The following is a 22415-nucleotide window of genomic DNA, read 5'->3' as shown; positions in this document are numbered from 1 at the left end:
TTGTTGTTTGCGCCCCTGCTTGCGGAGGGTATCGGGCATAGCCGACTGGGAGGCTGCTTTTTTCAAGGGTTTCAACTCTGGCCACACTTATTTGTTATGACCGTTACTTTCAACACTTGAGTTGCACTTTTCTCGTTAATTCTTAATTATGATTATCTTAATTGAAATTAAAAAAAAACTGTGTTCAAAAAACGTTGCTGTTCGTGACGTGACTCAACAGGAAAGTATGACTAATTGGGAATTGCTTGCTAATCACAATTGGACTTATTTTGATACGTCTCATTAAATAGAAAACGTGCCTGAGGAAATAATCGAGTTTTGAGTGTTGTCCTACTTGGAATTGTATGGAATGGATAAAACAAACCTATATTTATCTGGATCACTTTCGTATTAAAGTGTAGCATGCCACTCAACGAACGTTCTTACTGGCGATTTACTAAATATATATTTGGTTCCTCAAAAACAAAGTTCTTGAAAGAATCGAGTTTCTGAAAATAGAAGACAGCTATAAGATAATTCTAAGAAACCTGTAAACTTTTTAGTCAAAGTTTAGTGTGGTACCCTTCACAAATTTAGTTCTTTTGTATTGGAAATGCAACTACGAATAAAAGAAATCCCTTACAATGAATTTAAAACAAAACCTAATAAATGAAGATTCATTTCCCACAAGGGTATTCCAAAGTCGCCTAAGCCGGCCAAGCTCCGTCCATCCGGAGCGGCCGGGAGAACCGTGAGCGGAAGAGAGAGAGTGAGAGTGCGTTATATTAACGGCGCATGTGGCGCGAAAATGCGGATGGAATCGCTTTGTTGTTGTTTTTGTAATGGGGACTGGCTTGATGCGGCTGTTGTTGTTGTTGTTGTTGCCGCATACACCACCCTTAAGGAACTTGTTTTGCACTGACAGAAATTACAAGCCGCCCGTGGCTTGGAAAATGCGATTGCAACAGCCGTGGCCGTGCATAATTGGGAACTCGAAACTGCGGGCGGGGGCGCTCACTGCGCAGGTAAAAGGCGCAGGTGCGCCGGAACGCAGATACAGGTAAAACTAAGTGGTTATCCTGAGGAAGAAACAAGTAATCATGCTGGCGTGATCGTCTATTTAAAACGTACAAGTGTATTGTAAGTGTAAGTGTAATGGTAATGTAATATGGTATGTATGGAAGTGTGTTCGCATGAAGGAAGGCAGGCCGGAATACTGATTACATGCTACGTATGTAGGCAGATCCACAGAGTTAGTCAGTCGCGTTCTTATAATACTGTAAGCTAGGCTTATAAAGTACATCTCCCCACATTCCGCCGCCGGAAAAGGAAACGGAGATCCGCATGGTCAGCCGAACTCCAGCTCCTCGATGAGCACGTTCTGCAGCTTCTGGCGCACGCGCAGCCGCCGCCGGTTGTCCAATCTCTGCAGGAAGGGCATCAGGCTAAGCAGGAACATGCGATCCGCCTCGTCCTGCAGATCTCCACCCGTGGGATCCGTATTGGTGGCCGCATCCGTGCTGATATACTTAAAGGGCAGATCGGAGGAGGGGGACTGCGAGTGGGCGAAAACCTTGGCCTCCGGCTCGCTCTTCAAGCTGGAACTGTGGCTATTGTTGGCCTTGGCCTTGGTCACCGCCTGCTCCAGTTCCTCGTCGTCGTCCAGCACCTCTATGGTGAATACCCCGGAGCTGCCAGCCTCCGCCCGACTGCCACGTTCCTCCTCCAGGTTCTCCGAGGCAGCATCCTCGTCGAAGTCGTCGTCATCCTCCTCCTCCCCGTCATCCCGCTGATCCGGCTCCAGCTTGAACCTCTTGCTCTCCGGCGGCTGGCAGTCGCGATCCTCGAAGAACGAGCTGATGTCCGAGAAACTGGGCTGATGCAGCTCCGAGTCGTAGCTGTGGCTAAGCTCGCAAATGGGCTCCGTGGCCACAATGGGCATTGAGTCATACTTGTCCGGCCCCAGCACATTGTTATTCTCCGACCAGTGTCCCGGTGGATGCTTCTTGCTGCTGCTCCGCGTCTGCCGCATGATATTCTCATGGACGGCCGGCTCCATGAACCGCATGTCGTTGTAGAAGCGCCACGACGAGGGCGTCTCATTGGACAGGTTATTGCGGATGTACACCTTGCGAAAGTTGTCCCTCAGGTGGCCCCACTTGATGCGGCAGATGTCGGCTGTCGAGAGGGGTATAGTCTTAAAATGGGAGCGCCTAGAAAGGTGGATAGATGGATAGTTACCTGGCAGATTGACATCCTGACCCACCTCGAACCAGACGGGCGTGATGTCGCTGCGCTTCTGGCCATTGGCATTGTTGCGCAGCCACAACATTGGACGTCGTGAGACGGCGGCAATGAGGCGCTTCACCGTCTCGATGGGCAGCTTGGCGGTGTTGGTGAACGCGAAGGAGGCGGAGGCAGAGGCAGCGGAGGCCGCCGACGATGACGCATTGTAGGCCAGCTCCATGTCGTCCAGATCCGAGTGGCCAATTTCCGATAGCTGAATTCCAATTCCGATTCCGATTTTTCCCGGCAAGCGACTCGCGCAGCTCAAGCGCTCAGGCAGCACTGAAAATACGAAAAGTACGAAATACGGGCACCACGAAGTGTACGGCCCAACCAGCACAGCACAGCAACAACCAGTTTACGTGCCTTTTGGCGGTGCCGAGAGAGGAGAATCGTGGAAAGAGCGGACGGAGGCGAATGGCAGAGGCGGAGGCGGTGGCAGAGGAGACGGGATGAGGTGGAAGGAGAGAGGCCTGGCTTGAGCAACAGGCTTTGCCACCGAACCGAAGACGATGAAGAAGAAGCAGCAGGCAGCAGCAGGAGAAGAAGAAGAAGAAGCAGCGGCAGAAGCAGGCGAGGCAGCAGAACAACAACTGAAACTGCCTGGCAATATTATCCGGATGTTAAGCTTCCGCTGGCCGCAACTCGCTGTGTGTCGTATTTGCGCTTTTTACGGTTGTTAACTTCGCCGTCGTTGTGGGCCCGCCGTAACGAATCCAATATGCTCTGCATCTGCACCAGAAAGAGAGGTTATGGCAATGGCATATCCAAGATCCAGCGACTTGAGCGGACATGTCTGTGAGTCATGGGAAAAAAAAACATTACAGAGATCCTTATAAACTGGCTTCCCATAAGAAGGGGATCCTTTTTCCAGCTGACCCTGCCGCTAAGGCTGGAAATTCATAGGGTAGCGTATAGAGCGCGGTGTAGCGTACTTTGTTTATTTTTATCAAAACTGGATTTTACTACGGTCGGCTGGCTGGGCTGCTTGGGAATGGAAATGGAGCTGGAGTGAACGTACAAAATTCACGCCACGCCAGTGGAGCCACGACTCGCACACATACGTATATATGAGGGTGTGTGGGAACAAAAGCTCCAGCTGGAACGATCGTGAGCCTGGAACCGAAGACTGTATCCGTTGTCTATATGTATCTGAACATACATACATATGTATATACTTTGCACGTTTCGGGTTAAGTCTCCTCTTCTCGAGACTGAGAAAATGCAAGTGAAGCAGACACGACAATTGGCGACCGGGGTTATTTATCGGATCTGTAGCTTTGCGGTTGGGTTTCAGCTTGACATTTGATCCTCGCCGCAATTCGTATTCGCATTCTTACACACACAGATACGTGGATACATAGACACACACACACGTGGGACGGACAGCCGGCCAATAAGTGGGAATCCAACACCGTAATTGGCCATTTTCAAGAACGTCTTGCGAAGAAAACTAGGGAAAAAGATACAGACATGCGCACATACATACATAGATACAAACTAACGTACGGGGACCGGTTCTTTGTCTTCGATCCGGTTAACTTATAAGGAATACGGGCGTTGTACATCGAAATTATCTTTGGTAAAGAATATGTATAGTGGAATCCTTGAGTCTTATAAGTAGTATTAATAAGTAGTTTAAAATTAAGAATTTATCGTATCGTAAATAAACGATCTATACTTTTAATGATAACTGATTTGTTAGGTTTTTAAAAATGTTAAATCTTTTAGAAAAATAAATATTTATTTTCGAATTGAAAAAGAGGTTGAAATAGTAGAATTTTCAGTAAAAGGAAGTCCTTTTGTTAACTTTTGCCTGTGATAACAAATCCATTAATTATATGTTTCTAACCAAATTCCTTAAATTTATCTATATCATATCCGGGAATCTTTATCTTCGACTGAATAAAACCGTTCGAGGTTTAAAAAAGCACGATCGAAAGTTCACTTCACAGATATACATATTACATTTATTGAAATTCAACGAAACTCAAGGATTGAGCGAAAATATATTGTATATATAAGCGATAAGTACTTGGCTCCGGAATCCACACGCACATGTAACAAATAGACGAATCTTACACTTAACAATAGAGAAATTCTTTACGGGGTATGAGAGATGTCGATTTAAGAATCTGGAATATATATGTTTAGACATATGGTATATACTACACGTACAGTATGCATATTTATAGTGAGTGGTAATGGTAATGAAGCGCCCTGCTAATACTTCGCCTGGCCGGACCGAATAGAAAGCGCCTGCGCTCGGTGATGAAATTGATGATGTGTCGTCGTTTACCCGGTGGCCAGATTGGGTTCCTCCTCGACGTTGCTATCCTCCTCTTCCAGGGGCACCGAGGCGGATGTGCCCCGCTTGCGACTTCCCCCGGGCGCACTTCCTGCCGCCTGACTGCCAGTCATAATGGAATAGCTCTTCGAACCGGACTTTCGCGGACTGGCGACGCAATCTTTCTCCAGGGCGGACATGTCACCGTTGCCGTGACCATTGCTGCTGTGCGGGGAGCAGCTACCATTGCTGTTGGCCGTTCCGGTGCCAGTCGCAGCTCCATTTCCATTCCCATTACCACTCCCATTGCCAGCGCCCGCCTCGTTGATGAAGACGTCCATGTGATCGATGGTGTCATTCAAGGCAAAGCTCTGATCCCTGCGCTCGCTCTTCTTCCACAGGTAGTAGAACTGGACCAGCTCGCGCATGGTTCGGGTGCGCACCTGAAAGAGCCCAACGAGCCCAAGGAGCCCACAGATTACACGCTAGGGGCGATCGGCTGGCGAGAGACGGTCCTTTACCTGGTTCTGGCGTATCTGATAGAAGTCCTTGCCGAATCGCTGGATGCCCTCCTCGAACTTGAGGCACTCGTCCTCGGACCAGCTGCTCATGGTGTCGCTGAGGGGCAGGACGTTCATGCGCTTGCGGCGCAAAGCCTCCTTGAAATCGTAGCCGCACTGGACGAGCAGATGGAGCGCCTGTTCGTTGTCCTTCACTACTAGATCCTGATCGCCTGACGGGGCCTTTGGCGGCGTGGCCGGAGTGGGAGCAGGAGCAGGTGCTTCAGGAGCAGCTTCTTCACCGACCGCCGCTTCTGCACCACCTTCTGGCGGAACTATTGACCGCGTCTCCTGGATCTTGGCCAGATATTCCTCCACCTCGCGTTCGCTGACTTGGCTGGGCTCCCAGATCAACTGATCCTCGTTCTCGTAGGGCAATATGTCGCCATATTGCGAGAGTCCCTCGGGAATCTCCGCCTGATAGTCGTGGCCCACCATGATGATCTTGCGGGCATCGTCCATCTCGGATTCGCTTTCCTCCTCCTCCTCGGCCTCCACTTCATCGAACAGCGTTTGCAGTGGAGTGACTATAAAGGGGTTACATAATATAAGTGTTAATTGGTTTCTCCCGCCGATTGGCTTAAAACGTACATCTTTCGGTTTCCTCGACGCCGGTGGGCGCCAAATCGGCGAAGGATTCATCGGGGTACAGGTCCAGCAAGTGGGAGCGATGCTGCTTCTTGGAGCCCTCAGACGGTGGTGCTTCCTCTGTGTCCATGGATGAAGCTTCTCCTGTTTCTAGCGGAGATGTCAGCTTGTCCGGAAATTCCTTCTGTTCCTGCTCCTGCTCCAAGCTGTCGTGTTTCTCTAGTTGCGAGGCGCTGCTCGAGGTGGAGGTGGATGTGTGGGCCATCTCCGTGTCCAGTTCCTGGTACTGGCGCTTGGTGGCCCGACGCGCCCGCCGGGAACTGCTGCCGGAGCGATTGGAGCTGCTGACCGCCGGCGAAGCAGCCGAGCCGCCATATTTGGCCAGCAGCTCCTCGATGGGCATCTCGCTCTCCTCCCGCAGCGTGGCTATCTCGTCCTCGGCGCTGTGCGCCTCCATATCCGCCAGCGCCTCCTCTTCGTTCAGCGTGGCCTCGTCGTCAAAGTCGTTGACCATCATGTCGATGGTGGGCTCAAAGGTGGTGTCGGCCACCGAGGAACTCGGCGACATGGGCGGCTGGACGCTGGTGCTGGTATTGTCCGAACTGGTGGCCGGCGACTTGCGGCGCTCCCTTTTGGTGGGCGTCACGGCCAGGTCGCTGTTTGCCAGGCTCAGGCTGCCGGAGTCCGCCGACGCCTCGGAGGCGCTGTGCTGGGAGTGATCCGACGATTTCCCGAACTCCATCATTTTCCTTTCCGTACACACACAATGTGGCAGCGGCCAGAGCGCCAAAATATCCGCAAGTCGCTGGCGAAAATGCACTAAAAAATGGCACATCTGGGGTATTCCCCGCGGTAAGGGTATTCCCTGGTTATAGGGGAATTCCCTAAACTGTTGAATTGCTGAATTGTTGAAAATTCAACAAAAAATTTCAGCAACTAAGGTTCTTGTTGAATTTTCAAACAGCTGTTATTTGTTGAAAAGTTTTAAGGAACTTAAAGCATGTAAAATTTGATTTATTATTGCTAGTTACAAATATGCTTTCTAAGTTGATTTTAAAATAAATAATGCGTACTAATGATACTAAAATGTTACAGAGTTGCCACGACTTTTAAAAAAAGGTGACAACTCTAGCTTTTCAGCAATTCAACAAAATTTTCAGCAGCCTCGAGGCTGTTGAATTGCTGAAATTTCTGAAAGTTGACTTTGTATGGAACAGCTGATTAACAGCTGACCAAAATTCAACAATTCAGCAATTCAACAGTTTAGGGAATCCCCCTTATCTGTTTGACCTCCTAATAACAAAAAAAAACTTACGTCCAGGATGAATTAAATGCACACAATTTACTACTACTACGTACTATATTGTTTTAAATCAAAGAGTATTAATATTTTCGCTATTAAGGAAAGATTCAGAAGACTTTGAATAGTTTAATAGGGTCTTCCCACAGAGCTCCATCCACCATCTACCATACGTTAAACGAATGGTTCGTAAGGTGAATTCGTTCTATTGACTAAAAATTGGAACGATGACTGCGAGAATAAATCAAATCGATGGCGGGAAAAAATTAAATAATGCTTCAGCTCATGGTTTTTTGGTTTTTTTTTTAATTATTTGTAGTTTTTTATGAGCGGAAAAGCGTTCGCGAGCAGGTTGCCAAAATGTAAGCTGTTCTGCGTACCAAAACATCAATGTTTGCAGAAAAGTGTCAAAATATGTTCTGCAATTCGTAAATACTAACTAATATTAATTAAAAGTGTACTGTTGCTATAATATACCAAAAACAGCATACACAGAATCTGACTTGGCCTTGGTTCATAAAGGGCTAGACCTAGTTGGGAATTATAAATAAGGCATCGCAGAAGATTTGTAAAATTACTGTTGCATACTTTTATACTAAAGAAGTTACGTAACGCAAAGCAAAAACAAATACACGGACGACTATTTTATTCCATTCTATGTCACTATTTGAATACCCTTCTTCCGAATATAGTATTCCTTGTTGGCAGCACGATTTATTTTTCCATTGGGATTGTGCTTTAGATCATCAACAATTAAACAGCCAGCATGTAATCTCAGGAACTCGGTGCTAGCATGCTTCTCTACAAAATCTATTACGTCCTGTTCGCTGAACAGAACATCTGGTTTCTTGGTGACAAGAGCCGCTGCCTCGTCACAATTTTCCACACTCCAAATACCAAACACACAAACTTCAACAACTCCGGGCATTCGGGAGATCAGTTCCTCCAGCTCATGAGGATAGTAATTGTCGCTATGGTACCAAAGCATGTCTTTTTTTCGATCCACGATGTACACAAAGCCATCGTCGTCTACGTAACCAAGGTCGCCACTATGGTACCAGTTGTCCTTGTAAACTTCTTCCGTTGCTTCTGGATTTCCGTAATATCCGGGCCAAACGCTTCCATTGTTAATGCACAACTCGCCTTCCTCATTGGGACCCAGTTTCTCACCTTGGTCGTTCAGTATCTTCAGCTTGTAGCCAGGACTCGGTCGACCCACCGAATTGGGCTTTGCATCATAGTGCCAGTTGTAGCAAAAAAGGGATCCCAATTCTGAAGATCCATAGCTAAAATATAGAAAGTCATTTCCCAATTTCTCTCGAAGCTTTTTTTGCACCTCCGAGCCGCATCGACCACCTCCATATTTATAATAACGCAGGCTCTGCAAGTTGGCTTTTTCAAAGTCTTGACAGCTTACAGTGGCTGCCACTTGCGCCGGAGACTGTAGAAGGCATGTTACCTGGTATTCTTCAACTATGCGGAGACTTTCCGACGGATCGAAAGGTTTATCGGACACTATGCGGTTTGTGCTGAAGACTCCCGAGGAGATTACTGTCCACAGACACGAAATCCAGTCCAAGCTGCTGGATATGTACACAACATCTGAGGTGGTCAATTTTCTGTTTATAAAATTTAATAGGTTCAATTATATTGTCAATAATTGCCAAACCTTTAGTTTACGGTGAACTTACGTAAAGCCGCTTAGAATGGTTTGGCAATTGGACACAATAACGGCCTTTGGAGTGCCTGTGGTGCCAGAACTGCTGAGTATAGCCAACGCTTGGGTGGAACCTTCTTTTAAGGGAGTTGGCTTGAATCCCTCTTCTGCTGGCGTCTTCAGCACTTCCTGGATACTTAAGCCACCGGCAGGATGGTTGCGCATGGTCACTATCAGTACATCCAACTTGGCGGTAACGAAGCGCACTTTTTCGAACTCATCACCGTCGCAGAAAATTATGCGTGGTTTTGTTTTGTGGAATAGATTCTCAATTATTTCCGGTAAATAAGTGCAATTAAGAGAATGCATCGCGATTCCGTTGAAGAAACAGGCGTAGGCGACGGCTGCTATGTGGGTGGTGTTCCTAGCTATAACGCCCACGATATCCTTCTGAGTTAGTTCCAAGTTTCGCATGAATGTTGCAATGCGGATAGCATTACTTAATAGATCCTCCCGCAGAAGTATCGTTTTCTCCGAGTCTGAAATCTGCAAAAGATTCTCAAAAATGTCAGGCAATCTCCTATGCGATATGTTTAACATACAAACCTGGGCTATGCTCTTGGGATGGCGGACCATTTCCTGAAAAATAAGTTCTCCTATGGATAAATCCTCTCCGAATTGGGATTTCTCCTTTTCACTACTCCAAATCTTGTCCGCGGCATTGTAGATCGTATTTGGTTGATATGTCATGTCTGCCACCGACTTGCTAATAATTCTAAGACCTTAACATACTACTTCTCTTTTATATAGTCTTGTACCAGCTGATAACGTTAATCGTGAAACAATCTAATCTATCTTTGATAAGGTAATTATTATTATAATTAATTATGCTACATTTTGTATTCATGGGTCATTTTAAGCTTTTATGTTGGGTCAGTCTAGCAGAGCCTCTGCGCTTACTCCCTATTACATTTCTTACTTTAACTACAATTCATAAAAATAATAAAAATACTCAGTTTGGAAAAGTCAGCAGTACTTTTAAGTTTTGTTTGCGTTTGGTTGACTTTAAAAAGTATTGTCGGGACTATCAGTTTATCGCTTACGGACATAAAATTCACTTGGCCCAACAAATGAGTTAAGAAGTAAAACGTAATTAGCTATATTAATTATATAGCTCAGAGATAGCAAGGCTCTTTTTATCTAAAACAACTCATATTAAAGCTAAAAATGTATATGCTGAATCATGGCTTTAATTAACTGCGGGCGGCAGTTAGAGTATTTAATTGATCATTTAACATTTTCAATAAATATTCCACAGCTAAATACCATTTTCAAGTTAAGCTTTTTAAAATATCTGAGGGAATTGATACTTTTTAAAATATATAATAGCCTCCGTTTGAAACGGTTGGAATTTTTGAAGAATGTGTAACTCCATCCACCATCTACCATCCAACAACAGCTGACTGAAGAGCAGTTGCTCAGCTCAACATTAACGAAGGGGGATTTCAACTCGGGAAAACTGTCGTAAAATTGCGTTCTCCTAATTTTATTGTAGAATAATACAATAAATAGATTAAGAAAATAGTTTAAAACCATATCTGAACGTTTATACACAAACAAATTTGCTTGGTAAAATTGACCAACAAAGATTGATACGTAACTATTAATATAGTTACATTTTGGCCCACTCATAGCAACATGCTTGCGAACGCTTTTCCGCTCATAACAAACTACAAATAATTCAAACCCAAGAAACAATGGGCTGAAGCATTATTTAATTTTTTCCCGCTATCGATTTGATTTGTTCGCGCAATCATCGTTCCAATTTTTACAGTCCAGAGGAAGAATTCAGAGTTGCACCGAGAAAACATCGCCTAACTATCGCATGAAAGAGCCCGTCAAAGTCCGTCAAAATTGGATGGAAGACTAACCGGGAAATTTTCGGAACGGCAAAACCTTACGGACCATCCGTTTAACGGATGGTAGTTGGTGGATGGAGCTCTGTGGGAAGACCCTTTAAAAGCTATCCAAATTTGTATGCTCATAAAAAGGAAAATTATTTGTGGCGATTCAAAAAATTATAAAACAAATAAAATTATGTAGAAATTTAAATTTAATTCCTAAAGCTTTTAAGAAGGCCCGATTGATTTAGCTACCCCCTAAGTGAATATCTTTTATGTTTACGCTTAGTATTATAAAGTAATCATTAGAAATGTTTAAATGTTATTTAAAAATAATATAAAACACAAGACAACATAACTGGACTTTTTTTTATTGAAAAACATTTTTGTAGATGCGCTTAAAAATAGGAATGAATGAGTTAATGTTTCCGGATGAGATAAATATTTTAAAATTAACAAATACGAATGGTGTTTTTTCCCATGACAACAATGGCGCCTTCATCTTGAACCTCCTTCAGAGCATCCTCGAATTGCTCACGTGTGATCATCTAAAGTGAATAATAATTTAAATTATAATTGATAAATAGAAATATGTATAGATACTAACAATTTGGGAACCCTCCTTGATATCGTTAAACAGTTTCTGATATGGAACTGTGAGAACCTTGCCCTTCTTCTTGAGGTTCTCCTTAATGGCCGCCACCAGGTCGGCGCGCTTTTTGCGAGCAGCAGTGGATAAGCCGGTGGTAAGGATGCCCACATCGATCTTGCCGGACAGCGGATCGGTGGCCGACTGCTTGAGAGCCTCGCGATGGAGTCGCCAAGCCTCCTCCACGTCCAGCAATTCCACCTCGTTGCTGAGCCGCACCTTGGCGTGTGCCTCCGACAGCCGGATGAGACTCTCCAGCTGGCGTGGGTAGGCAGAGATTTGGCCACGACCGGCGCCAACCTTCCGCATGTCGACATAGGCCTGAATCAGTCGCTGCTGCGCCTCATCCGACAGAGTTGGCGACAGATGCTCGCGGGCATAGGCGATGTAGTCACGCAGCACGCTCATGTCCTGAAGAAATATCAAAAAGGTTAATAGAAGAAAGAAAAAATCTCCCTGCTACTTACAAACATCGTATCCTCCTCCTCGTGGCGGGTCACATAGTACAGCGACACCAAATGGCTGGCCAGGCGCTTGTCGAAGACCTCATCCTGGGGATCCAGGACGAGGAAGATCAAATCGAAGCGGGAGAGCAATGTGTGCGGCAGCTGAACATTATCAATGATGTTCTTGCGCTTGTTCCACTGCGATTCAGCTGGATTGGCGGCTGCCAGGATGGAGGTCCTTGCGTTTAGCTGACAGATGATTCCAGCCTTGGCAATGCTCAGCGTCTGCTGCTCCATCACCTCGTGGAGAACGCTGCGTGTGGAGTCGTTCATCTTGTCGAACTCGTCGATGCAGCAGACACCATTGTCGGCCAAAACCAGGGCACCCCTAAAATAGGAGAAACCATGGGGTTAAAATTAAATTTCCAATTTAAAATCACACGTATGAACATACGTTTGCAGGACCAGCTGGCGTGTCTCCGGATCCTTGGTCACATAGGCAGTCAGACCCACGGCCGAAGAACCGCGACCGGAGGTGTACTGCGACCTGGGCACCAGATTGTAGACGTACTGCAGCATCTGGGACTTGGATGTGCCCGGATCACCGCACAACAAGAGGTGAATTTCCGATCTGAAGTTCTGACGACCGAGAGTGGCGTGCTTCTTCTTGGTGCCGCCGAAGAGCTGCAGCAAGATGCCCTTCTTGATGTCGTCGTTCTCGTAAATGGATGGCGCAATGGCCCTGGCCAGGCGGTCGTAAATGTCCGGCTTCTTGGCCAGCAACTGCAGCAGTTCAACGCGCTCCGGCGGGAAGATGTGATCCTTGCTAAGAGGTATTCAAAATGAGATAAAATTCTTATGATGGAGCTAATGCTTACCCTTCCTCCTCTTCGTAGAGTCGCTTGTTGTCCACCTTGCGGAAGTGAACCACATCCACGTGGGTCTTGTACACGCTCTTTACCGAAGAACTGATGCCACCGGTCTTCAGAGGCGTCGCCCGGTAGATGCCAGTGACCGTCACCCGGTCACCAGGCTGAACTTTGTCCACCAGATCGTTGTGGGCATACAGCAGCACATTGTGCGGCGTCTGGCCGGCTGCCATGTCATCCGGTGACTCCTGCAGCTTGACCAACTGCTTGTCCGTGAACTCCGATCGGTTGTGGATCAAACGGAAGCAGTGGTTCGTGTTGCAGTTGGTGCACAGCGTCGGCTGGTTGATGCGACCGCGATCCACCTCGACGGTGGTGCTGAAGGAGCAGATGTTGCAGCTAAAGAAGGCCTCGCGCATCTCGGGAATGACGTTCGACGAGCGGATGACCATGCCGCTGATGCTGATCAGCTGGTCCATGTCCTCCGGGTTCAGGGAGCGCATGTTGCGCGTCTTGTCCGCGTTGAAGGGGCGCACCTGAATCTGATGCTCCAGCAGAGCGGCCGGATAGCGCTCGAAGAACATCTCGTTGATGGCCATATCGAAACCGGGAATCACCTCCTGCGGATAGCAGATCAACTGGCGGTACAAGTCGCCATCGAATGTCTTTAAATGGGCACAGTTGAGATTCAGGTAGGGCTCCTCCAGTGTGTGAATCTCCTCCAGCTTCTGCAGATACAGCGGCTGGTTAACATCGATATTCTCGGAGATCTCGTCCTGCTCGGCGCCTGGATCAATGAACCGCATGATAAAGGACTTGAACTTGGACTTGCACTGGCTGACGACCACATTGGTTCCCCAGACGACCAGCTGGGGTGCCTGTGAGGATTCGGACACGGGATCGGTGGTCTCGGAGCCCTTCTCGGGAATGGGTTCCAGCTGCAAAAGGAGCATCAGTTAGTTTATATTGCAATAATGAGCCTGCAGCATTGAACTTACCCCCGAGCCGCCGCCAATGGCCACCTGGCGAATGCGCTTGTCCGTCCGGATGTCAGGACGTGCCCGCAATGGAGTACCCCTAATTCCGGAGCGCGGCGTGCGAATGGAGCCCATCGAACTGGGCGTGCCGTAGTTGAGCGGCGAGCTGAGATCGATCTCGCTCATGTTGGCCCCCAATCCTCTGGCCGGACTGGTGGCCGGCAAGCTGATGTTCCCCGGCGACGTGGGCGGCAGACTGATGTTGTCCGAGGGTCGGACACCGGCGCGGCCGGGACCCATGCGCATCGGCGTCTCCACATCCTGCGTAGCAATGCCTGTGGGCAAAGAGACGCTAGAACACACTTTTTTTTGGGCACGCCAACACAATACTCACCTCGGGTGGGCGTGCGAGCTCCCTGCTTGGGCGTGGCAGCTCCCACACTGGGCGAACGAGCGGGACTTGACATTTCCTTTGAGCTGTATATATTTATTCAATCTGTCCTGGACGAAAACTCGAGCTGTTGTGACCAAAATTCAGACGATGCGGTGTCGCAGCAGCCCAAGTAGAAATTGGCGGGAAAATATTGCAGTGTTGGAAAGCGGCAGTGTTGTAAAACTCGCTGCAGGGCATTGCGCGCCAAATGTATAGGGGTTTCTCGGGGGTTTTACATACGAAAATAGAGTTTGTCAAGCGTTAAATAAGCATTTTAGCCAGGCAATTAACGTTCTTCAATCCCCGAATCCATAAATTAATTAACGCTTTTAACCTGGCCCAAACTGCGGGCCCTTCGGCAACCCTGCCCTTTTTGGCAACAACAAAACATCAGTCAGTCGGTCGGTGACAGAGACGGAAGTTTGTTTGTTTTTCTCACATTTTTGATTTGTGATCCGATCCTGAAATTATCAATGTTTTCGTAAAATTCCCTAACTAATTTTATAAGCACATTTGGATTGCAAATTTTAAGTAAACCAACGAAAATGGTCTTTTAAAGTCGGCTGCCAGGGGCTGGAAAAAAAGAGCGACTAGAACAGAAAAGGGAATAAAGCTAACGGGATTTATGAGCCCAACTCACACTCGCGCGGAGTAGGAAGAGCAGGAGAGACGAGGACGGAGAGGAGAGGAGAGGGGAGAACGAGTGGAGCAGGAGGAGGAGGAGGAGCAAGTGGAACCATGTCGAGCGAGGAGATGCTATATGCGCAGGTATTACACAGTATATATTGATGCCCCACAAGTGCATCGTGGCAGATTGCGGCGGTGTCGGTGTCGTCTGCAAATGGTGCCAATATAAAATTGCACCCATAACGTGATTTTCCGAGTGTGTGCGTGTGTCTGTGTGGGCCATTCTCCAGGTCTTGGCCCTGATTTGTTCCCATGGCAGGTGATTAGCCATTGATGACTGCATCGCAGCCCCCGAAAATGTTTGGCTATGAATCACAGAGCTGTCTTATCGACACGGGAATAGGTTGTGCGATAAGCTTCGCTGATAAGACACCCCACTCCGTGACGTTTCTGGCTGGGATTGGGCTTCGGGTTAACTACAGGTCATGACTCCCACTAATCGATTTCATTTCCCTCGCAGGGCGCCAAGATCTGGGTGCCCCATGCGGAGCAGGTGTGGGAGAGCGCCACCTTGGAGGAGAGCTACCGCAAGGGCGCCGGCTTCCTGAAGATCTGCACCGAGTCCGGTAGCCTCAAGGAGGTCAAGCTAAAGGCCGACGGCAGCGACCTGCCGCCCCTGCGCAATCCGGCCATCCTGGTGGGACAGAACGACCTCACCACTCTGTCCTACCTGCATGAGCCGGGGGTGTTGCACAATCTGCGCGTTCGCTTCTGCGAGCGCCAGATTATCTACACCTACTGCGGCATCATCCTGGTGGCCATCAATCCGTACGCCGAGATGCCGCTCTACGGGCCGAGCATCATCCGTGCCTACCGGGGTCATGCTATGGGCGACCTGGAGCCGCACATCTTTGCTTTGGCCGAGGAGGCGTACACGAAGTTGGAGCGCGAGAACTGCAACCTTAGCATCATCGTCAGCGGGGAGTCCGGAGCGGGCAAGACGGTGTCCGCCAAATACGCCATGCGGTACTTCGCCGCCGTCGGAGGTTCCGAGTCGGAGACTCAGGTCGAGCGCAAGGTGCTGGCATCTTCGCCGATCATGGAGGCCTTTGGCAACGCCAAGACCACACGAAATGACAACAGCTCCCGCTTCGGCAAGTTCACCAAGCTGCTGTTCCGCAACCAGATGGGCGTGATGTATCTGCAGGGGGCCACCATGCACACCTACCTGCTGGAGAAGTCCCGGGTGGTGTACCAGGCGCAGGGGGAGCGCAACTACCACATATTCTACCAGCTGTGCGCGGCAAGGTCCAAGTATCCGGAATTGGTGCTGGGTAATCTTGAAAATCTTCTCTAGATTCAGCATCAGTATTTTTAATATTCTTGTTTCTTTTCTAACAGATCACCAGGACAAGTTCCAGTTCCTCAACATGGGCGGAGCTCCGGAAATAGAACGCGTCTCGGATGCAGACCAGTTCAACGAAACCGTGCAGGCCATGACCGTTTTGGGCTTCTCCATCCAGCAGATAGCGGACATCGTGAAGATCCTGGCAGGCATACTCCACCTGGGCAACATCCAAGTGTCCAAGAAGTTTAACGAGGGCAGCGAGGAGGAAGACACCGATTCCTGCGATATATTCGTAGGCTATTCAGTCATTCCTTTTAAATGACATACTAATGAAAATCTTTCTAGCACAACGACATCCACCTGCAGATCACCGGCGATCTGCTGCGGGTGAGCGCCGAGGATCTGCGACGGTGGCTTTTGATGCGTAAGATAGAGTCGGTCAATGAATATGTGCTGATACCGAATAGCATTGAGGCGGCGCAGGCGGCGCGAGACGCTTTGGCCAAGCACATCTATGCGAAACTCTTCCAGTACATCGTCGGTGTGCTGAACAAGAGCCTCAACAACGGTAGCAAACAGTGCAGCTTCATTGGCGTCCTCGATATCTACGGCTTCGAAACGTTCGAGGTGAACTCGTTCGAACAGTTTTGCATAAACTATGCGAATGAGAAGCTGCAGCAGCAGTTCAACCAGCATGTCTTCAAGCTGGAGCAGGAGGAGTATCTCAAGGAGGGCATCACCTGGACGATGATTGACTTCTACGACAATCAGCCGTGCATTGATCTAATTGAATCTCGACTGGGAGTGCTGGACCTCCTCGATGAGGAATGTAGAGTAAGATTCGGTGGACTTAGTTGCAATATATTTTCTTAATTGTGTGTATTTTAAGATGCCCAAGGGTTCGGACGAAAGCTGGGCTGGCAAGCTCATCGGCAAATGCAGTAAATTTCCGCACTTCGAGAAGCCACGCTTTGGCACCACAAGTAATTGAAATATCCTACATTTTATTAGGCATACAACTAAAGCTTTATTTAATTTGCAGGCTTCTTCATCAAACATTTCTCGGACACGGTCGAATATGACGTGAACGGATTCTTGGAAAAGAATCGTGACACTGTCTCCAAGGAGCTGACCCAAGTGCTGGGCGAGTCCAACATGTCCCTGGTCAAGCAGGTGATGACCCTCGAGGAAATCGACACTTTGAGCGTGGATTCCGCCAAATCGTCCACTCTGGGCGGTCGTGTCGTGATCAGTGCTGGTCGCAAACAGGTTTGTGATTACCCAAAATGCGGCAAAATGGAGCTCATGAATCGAACTGCTTTGTACACTTTGTCCATCTGTAATCTTTGTCTTATTGCTATTTGTATTTTCCATACGCTTGTCGTTCGCTCACCGCCGAATCCCTGGGAATGCCCAACAGCAGGGAAATGACACCCGACGAAGAGTTAGTTACCAACTTATTTGAATTTACAGCAAATGACTAACCCAAAAAAAAGAAAACATATATGTTTAGTTTTAATAGGCCTTCTTTTTAACAACGTTTTCATAATTTAACACTTGAGTATAAGTTTTAATATGATAATTCAATTAGTTTTAAATCCAATATTTACTGTGTGTTTCTTAATTTTTCCATATTGCCCTACTAATTCAGACTTTATTCCATTATAAAGGTGGTACCATCCAAGCAGCATAGAAAAACTGTGGGTTCGCAGTTCCAGGAGAGTCTAGCCTCGCTGATATCCACGTTACACGCTACAACTCCGCACTATGTGCGCTGCATCAAGGTAAGGCTTAAGATAAAGAAATACCCTTAAAACATAGCCCTTAAAATATGATTTTCTTGCGCAGCCCAACGATGACAAGATTGCCTTTAAATGGGAAACGGCCAAGATCATCCAGCAGCTGAGAGCCTGCGGTGTGCTGGAAACGGTGCGCATCTCTGCAGCGGGATTCCCCTCGAGATGGCTCTACCCAGACTTCTATATGCGCTACCAGCTGCTGGTCTACCGGTCCAAGCTCGACAAGAACGACATGAAGCAGTCGTGCCGCAACATTGTGATGAAGTGGATCCAGGACGAGGACAAGTACCGCTTCGGCAACACGCAGATCTTCTTCCGTGCCGGCCAAGTGGCCTTCCTTGAACAGGTGCGGGCCAATCTGCGCAAGAAGTACATCACCATTGTGCAGTCGGTGGTGCGGCGTTTCATCTACCGCCGCCGGTTCCTGCGTCTCCAAATGGTGATCAGTGGCATCCAGCGGCATGCACGCGGCTTCCTCGCCCGCCAGCGTGTCTGGAAGATGCGCGAGGCTCGGGCGGGCTTGATCCTGTCGAAATACGCTCGAGGTTGGTTGTGCCGTCGTCGTTATTTGCGCCTGCGCCACTCAATTTCCGGCATACAGACCTATGCGCGCGGCATGATGGCCCGTAGCAAGTTCCATGCGATGCGGGATCACTACCGGGCGGTTCAGATCCAGCGTTTCGTCCGCGGAGCCCTGGCGCGGCGAGCTTACCAAAAGCGGCGACGCAACATTATCATTTGCCAGGCGGCGATTCGCAGGTTCCTGGCCCGCCGCAAGTTCAAACGCATGAAGGCCGAGGCCAGGACCATCTCGCACATAGAAAACAAGTACATGGGGCTGGAGAACAAGATTATATCCATGCAGCAGCGCATCGATGAGCTGAACCGCGACAACAGTAACTTGAAGCACAAGACTAGCGAGATCAGCGTATTGAAGTGAGTATTTGAAGCTTGTATAAGTTCCTATGATGTAATCCCCTTTTCTTCCTTGCAGAATGAAGCTTGAACTGAAGAAAACCCTTGAGGTAGAATTCAAGAATGTGAAGGCCGCCTGCCAGGACAAGGACAGGCTGATCGAAGCACTCAACAAGCAGCTGGAGGCTGAGCGGGATGAGAAGATGCAGCTGCTCGAGGAGAACGGCCATGCGCAGGAGGAGTGGATCAGCCAGAAGCAGACGTGGCGCCTGGAAAACGAGGAGCTGCGCCGCCAGATTGACGAGATAATCGAGATGGCCAAGAACGCAGAGGTCAGCCAACGCAACCAGGAGGACAGGATGCTGGCCGAGATTGACAACAGGGAGCTGAACGAGGCCTACCAGCGGGCGATCAAGGACAAGGAGGTAATCGAGACCGAGAACTACGCGCTGAAGGAGGAGCTTAGTCGCTTGACTGCTGGCAACTTTAGTTTGCACGGGCGCAAGGCTAGCAACGCTTCCAGCCAAAACGAGGACGATGTGGGCTACGCCTCGGCCAAGAACACTCTGGATATCAATCGGCCGCCTGATCTGCTAAGCAAGAATTGTAAGACAAAGTTAACAAAACTATGTGTGCAGGGAATAATATTTTATTTTCTTCGTTTAAGATTCGTACGACACCACAAGCATGGTGGTGAAGTTACGCGCCATTCTCGAGGAGGAGAAGCAGAAGCACAAGAGCCTGCAGGAGCAGTACATCAAGTTGGCCAGCCGCCACAAGCCCACCGAGGATTCGTTCCGGTAAGTATTTAGGGGCATCTTTACCAATATACCGACCCTACTACGTGGACACGAGATCAGTGTTGCCTCCACTCCCAACTAGACCAACTAAAACTTGAACAAAACTCCATTTGTCTATTGTATTATTGCCGCACACTGCCCACCACTCACATAGCGTCTCCGAGCTTGAGGTAGAGAACGAGAAGCTGCGCAGCGAATACGATCAGCTGCGAACGAGCATTAAACACGGTGTTGAGATCAACGAGCTCAATGGTAACCGCCCGCGCACGCCGTGCGACCCTCGGAGTTGTCCTACTGACCCACGTCCCTTTCTCCCTCCCTCCCTTCCACTCTTTTTCCATTGCAGCCCAGCATGCCGCGCTGCAGGAAGAGGTACGTAGGCGTCGCGAGGAGTGCATCCAGTTGAAGGCGGTCCTGCTGCAGCAGAGCCAGTCCATGCGGTCCCTCGAGCCGGAGAGTCTACAGTTGCGGGGCAACGACGTCAACGAGCTGATGGAGGCCTTCCATTCCCAGAAGCTCATCAATCGGTGGGTGAACCGGCCAAGGAGTCTATGCTAAACTAAAGCTTTATCTTTCCTTTTTTCTCAGTCAACTGGAGTCCGAGCTCAAGGCCATCACCGAGGAGCACAACAGCAAGCTGGTGGAGATGACAGGGGAGATCGAAAGGCTGAGCATTGAAAAGGATGAACTGCAGAAGGCAATCTTCGAGAGCATCGACGAGTTCGAGGACGCCAATGTGGACACACTGAAACAGAACGATCGCTATCTGCGCCGTGAACTGCAGAAGGCTGTGGCCGAGTTCCTGCTCGTGCAGGAGGAACTGAAGCTGGCGCATGCCAAGCTGAAGGCCTATCGTCAGGACGGCGGCCAGTTGGAGCACAAGCTGGAGGAGGAGATGAGCCGCAACAAGGCCAACGGCACGTCCAGCGACGTGGGCGCCAATGTGACCAAGCAAAAGTCGCAAAATCCGCAGGGTCTCATGAAGTTCCACAGCAGCGATCTGGATAAGATCCTGCAGCGGCTGCTGAGCGCCTTGACTCCACGCACAGTGGTTGGCCTTTTGCCTGGTTTCCCAGCCTATCTCATCTTTATGTGTATTCGGTGAGTTGTTGAGGTGGCACTGGAATATACTCTATCTCATTAATGATTATTAATTTCCTTTAAAAGTTATACCGATCTGACCAATGCCGACGATGATGTGCGCGAGTTGCTGAGCAAGTTCGTGATCCAGATAAAGAAAATGCATCGAACGCCTCATCCGATTGAGAACCGTGTGATTTGGCTGGTCAACTCCATTACGTAAGTCTTAGAAATCCTTACAAAAACATCAAGGATTTTACAATTGTTCTACCCTTCAGACTGCTGAATCTTCTGAAGCAATACGGCGATGTGGAGGAGTACGTGAAGTTCAACACTGAGAAGCAGAATCAGCAGCAGCTGAAGAACTTCAATCTGTTTGAGTACCGTCGCGTAATCCTTGATCTGATAGTGAATCTGTACCAGGCGCTGATCATGCAGATTCAGGGTCTGTTGGACCCAAAAATAGTGCCAGCGATTCTGAACAACGATGAGATTCAGCGCGGACGGCAGGCGCACGGAATGCGTAGTCGGGCCCCGTCGATTGGATCATCCTCGTCGCCGGAGCACGGAGGAGGTCCTGCCTGGAAGCAACTGATCGGCCAGCTGGAGCATTTCTACAAACAGTTCCAGCACTTTGGCTTGGACAACTGCTATGCAGAGCAGATATTCCATCAACTACTCTATTTTATTTGCGCCGTGGCGCTTAATTGTCTGATGCTGAGGGGCGATATTTGCATGTGGGAGACGGGCATGATAATCCGCTATAATATCGGCTGCATTGAGGATTGGGTGCGGAGTAAGAAGATGGTAGGTCTCGATTAATTCAATGCGAAATTTATAGACTTAACTTGTTTTTTGGTATCTTAGTCGAACGATGTGCTGGCTCCGTTGGCGCCTCTGAATCAGGTTTCCCAACTGCTGCAGTCCCGGAAGAGCGAGCAGGATGTTCAGACCATCGTCGATCTGTGTACTTCGCTGAGCACGGCACAGGTCCTCAAGGTTATGAAGTCCTACAAGCTGGATGACTACGAGAGTGAGATAACGAACGTCTTTTTGGACAAACTAACCAAGGAACTCAATGCCCGACAAATGGTATGCTTCATATACATTTCAAGAATACATTCCCCTAATATTCCGACTTTATCTTGCAGCAAAAGAGCAACAGCGACGAATTCACCATCGACCAGAAGTTCATTCAGCCCTTCAAGGTGGTCTTCAGGTATAGCGACATCAAGCTGGAGGATATTGATCTGCCGTCACATCTTAACCTGGATGAGTTTCTCACAAAGATCTGAGCGTTGCGGGGATGGCCTTTTGTTGGTCGAGAACGTTGCCATTTAGGATGACATGACACACCGCTTTCTTTTTGTGTATTATACGAGTATAACTATTGTAGAAATTAATATTGTTCTTATATTTAGAAAATCTATTAGGTAATGAAACGATGCTTAGAGCAGTTTTGCCGAAATCCATGTAGTTCCTGTTTAGTTTAAATTACCCTTCCATTTGCATTCCATTTGTATCCATTTCGAGTATCCAACGGCACCCGTCCAAAGTTGCCAAGTTTTGTTTTTTGTTGTACGAACTATTTGTAGCAAAAGCAATGGAAGGTTAAGAACCAACCTTTAAATGTGAAACGCAATAAGAGTTTGACTCCGAACATAGAAGCATTCCTTGCCTGAACCTTGTACCTTAGAACATAAATATATATATATATATATAAATATATACAATGAATGTACTTAACGAGGCCGATTTGTTGCCTTAAAGAAAAGCTTGTAACACCGAAACTACAGATGATAGACTAAGACTCATAGAGAACACTGAAGCATTGCTGTTGAATTCCATCTATTTATGTACTCTCATTTTCTGTGTAGCTTGTAACTTGTTATTTGTGTTTCTCAGCCATGTTGA

General features: G+C 48.2%; 5 protein-coding genes across 8 annotated transcripts; 1 reads left to right on the top strand and 4 right to left on the bottom strand.

Moving 5' to 3' along the window:
- Window positions 1-1074: 1074 nt before the first annotated feature.
- On the bottom strand, window positions 1075-2913 carry Coop (Corepressor of Pangolin). The gene is made up of 2 exons (XM_017146920.3): window positions 2221-2913; window positions 1075-2157 (listed from the first exon to the last, which is right to left on the bottom strand). The coding sequence occupies exons 1-2, from the start codon at window positions 2444-2446 to the stop codon at window positions 1328-1330; spliced, it is 1056 nt and encodes a 351-aa protein (XP_017002409.2). The 5' UTR covers window positions 2447-2913; the 3' UTR covers window positions 1075-1327.
- Window positions 2914-4208: 1295 nt separating this feature from the next.
- Window positions 4209-6500, bottom strand: LOC108060955 (mesoderm induction early response protein 1). Its single transcript, XM_044393146.2, has 3 exons — window positions 5704-6500; window positions 5074-5639; window positions 4209-4995 (listed from the first exon to the last, which is right to left on the bottom strand). Exons 1-3 carry the CDS (start codon window positions 6443-6445, stop codon window positions 4561-4563), a joined length of 1743 nt encoding a protein of 580 aa, XP_044249081.2. The 5' UTR covers window positions 6446-6500; the 3' UTR covers window positions 4209-4560.
- A 1018-nt stretch (window positions 6501-7518) lies between these two features.
- LOC108060546 (luciferin 4-monooxygenase-like) lies at window positions 7519-9407 on the bottom strand. Its single transcript, XM_017146267.3, has 3 exons — window positions 9264-9407; window positions 8692-9203; window positions 7519-8619 (listed from the first exon to the last, which is right to left on the bottom strand). Exons 1-3 carry the CDS (start codon window positions 9405-9407, stop codon window positions 7656-7658), a joined length of 1620 nt encoding a protein of 539 aa, XP_017001756.3. The 3' UTR covers window positions 7519-7655.
- A 1506-nt stretch (window positions 9408-10913) lies between these two features.
- On the bottom strand, window positions 10914-14174 carry dpa (disc proliferation abnormal). The gene is made up of 7 exons (XM_017146338.3): window positions 13894-14174; window positions 13521-13834; window positions 12532-13460; window positions 12108-12479; window positions 11675-12041; window positions 11166-11618; window positions 10914-11106 (listed from the first exon to the last, which is right to left on the bottom strand). The coding sequence occupies exons 1-7, from the start codon at window positions 13964-13966 to the stop codon at window positions 11011-11013; spliced, it is 2604 nt and encodes an 867-aa protein (XP_017001827.1). The 5' UTR covers window positions 13967-14174; the 3' UTR covers window positions 10914-11010.
- Window positions 14175-14322: 148 nt separating this feature from the next.
- On the top strand, window positions 14323-21969 carry didum (dilute class unconventional myosin). 4 transcript variants are annotated; one of them, XM_017146295.3, is made up of 18 exons: window positions 14324-14700; window positions 15080-15893; window positions 15961-16199; window positions 16253-16741; window positions 16797-16890; window positions 16950-17176; window positions 17328-17351; window positions 17578-17691; window positions 17756-18642; window positions 18701-19227; window positions 19289-19421; window positions 19576-19673; window positions 19768-19948; window positions 20010-20522; window positions 20589-20720; window positions 20780-21308; window positions 21369-21593; window positions 21653-21969. In XM_017146295.3, exons 1-18 carry the CDS (start codon window positions 14671-14673, stop codon window positions 21794-21796), a joined length of 5400 nt encoding a protein of 1799 aa, XP_017001784.2. In that variant the 5' UTR covers window positions 14324-14670; the 3' UTR covers window positions 21797-21969. The 4 variants fall into 4 exon arrangements, with proteins under 4 accessions (XP_070069457.1, XP_070069458.1, XP_017001784.2 ...); XM_070213354.1 differs by lacking the exon at window positions 17328-17351; XM_070213356.1 differs by lacking the exons at window positions 19576-19673; window positions 20010-20522; window positions 20589-20720; ... (1 more) ...; window positions 21369-21593; window positions 21653-21969 and having other exon boundaries at window positions 14323-14700; window positions 19768-19824.
- The last annotated feature ends 446 nt before the right edge of the window (window positions 21970-22415 follow it).

Source organism: Drosophila takahashii, chromosome 2R (assembly GCF_030179915.1).
Source record: "Drosophila takahashii strain IR98-3 E-12201 chromosome 2R, DtakHiC1v2, whole genome shotgun sequence".
In the NCBI taxonomy this organism is placed as follows: Eukaryota; Metazoa; Arthropoda; class Insecta; order Diptera; family Drosophilidae; genus Drosophila; species Drosophila takahashii.
This window is presented reverse-complemented; position numbering and strand designations above follow the sequence as displayed.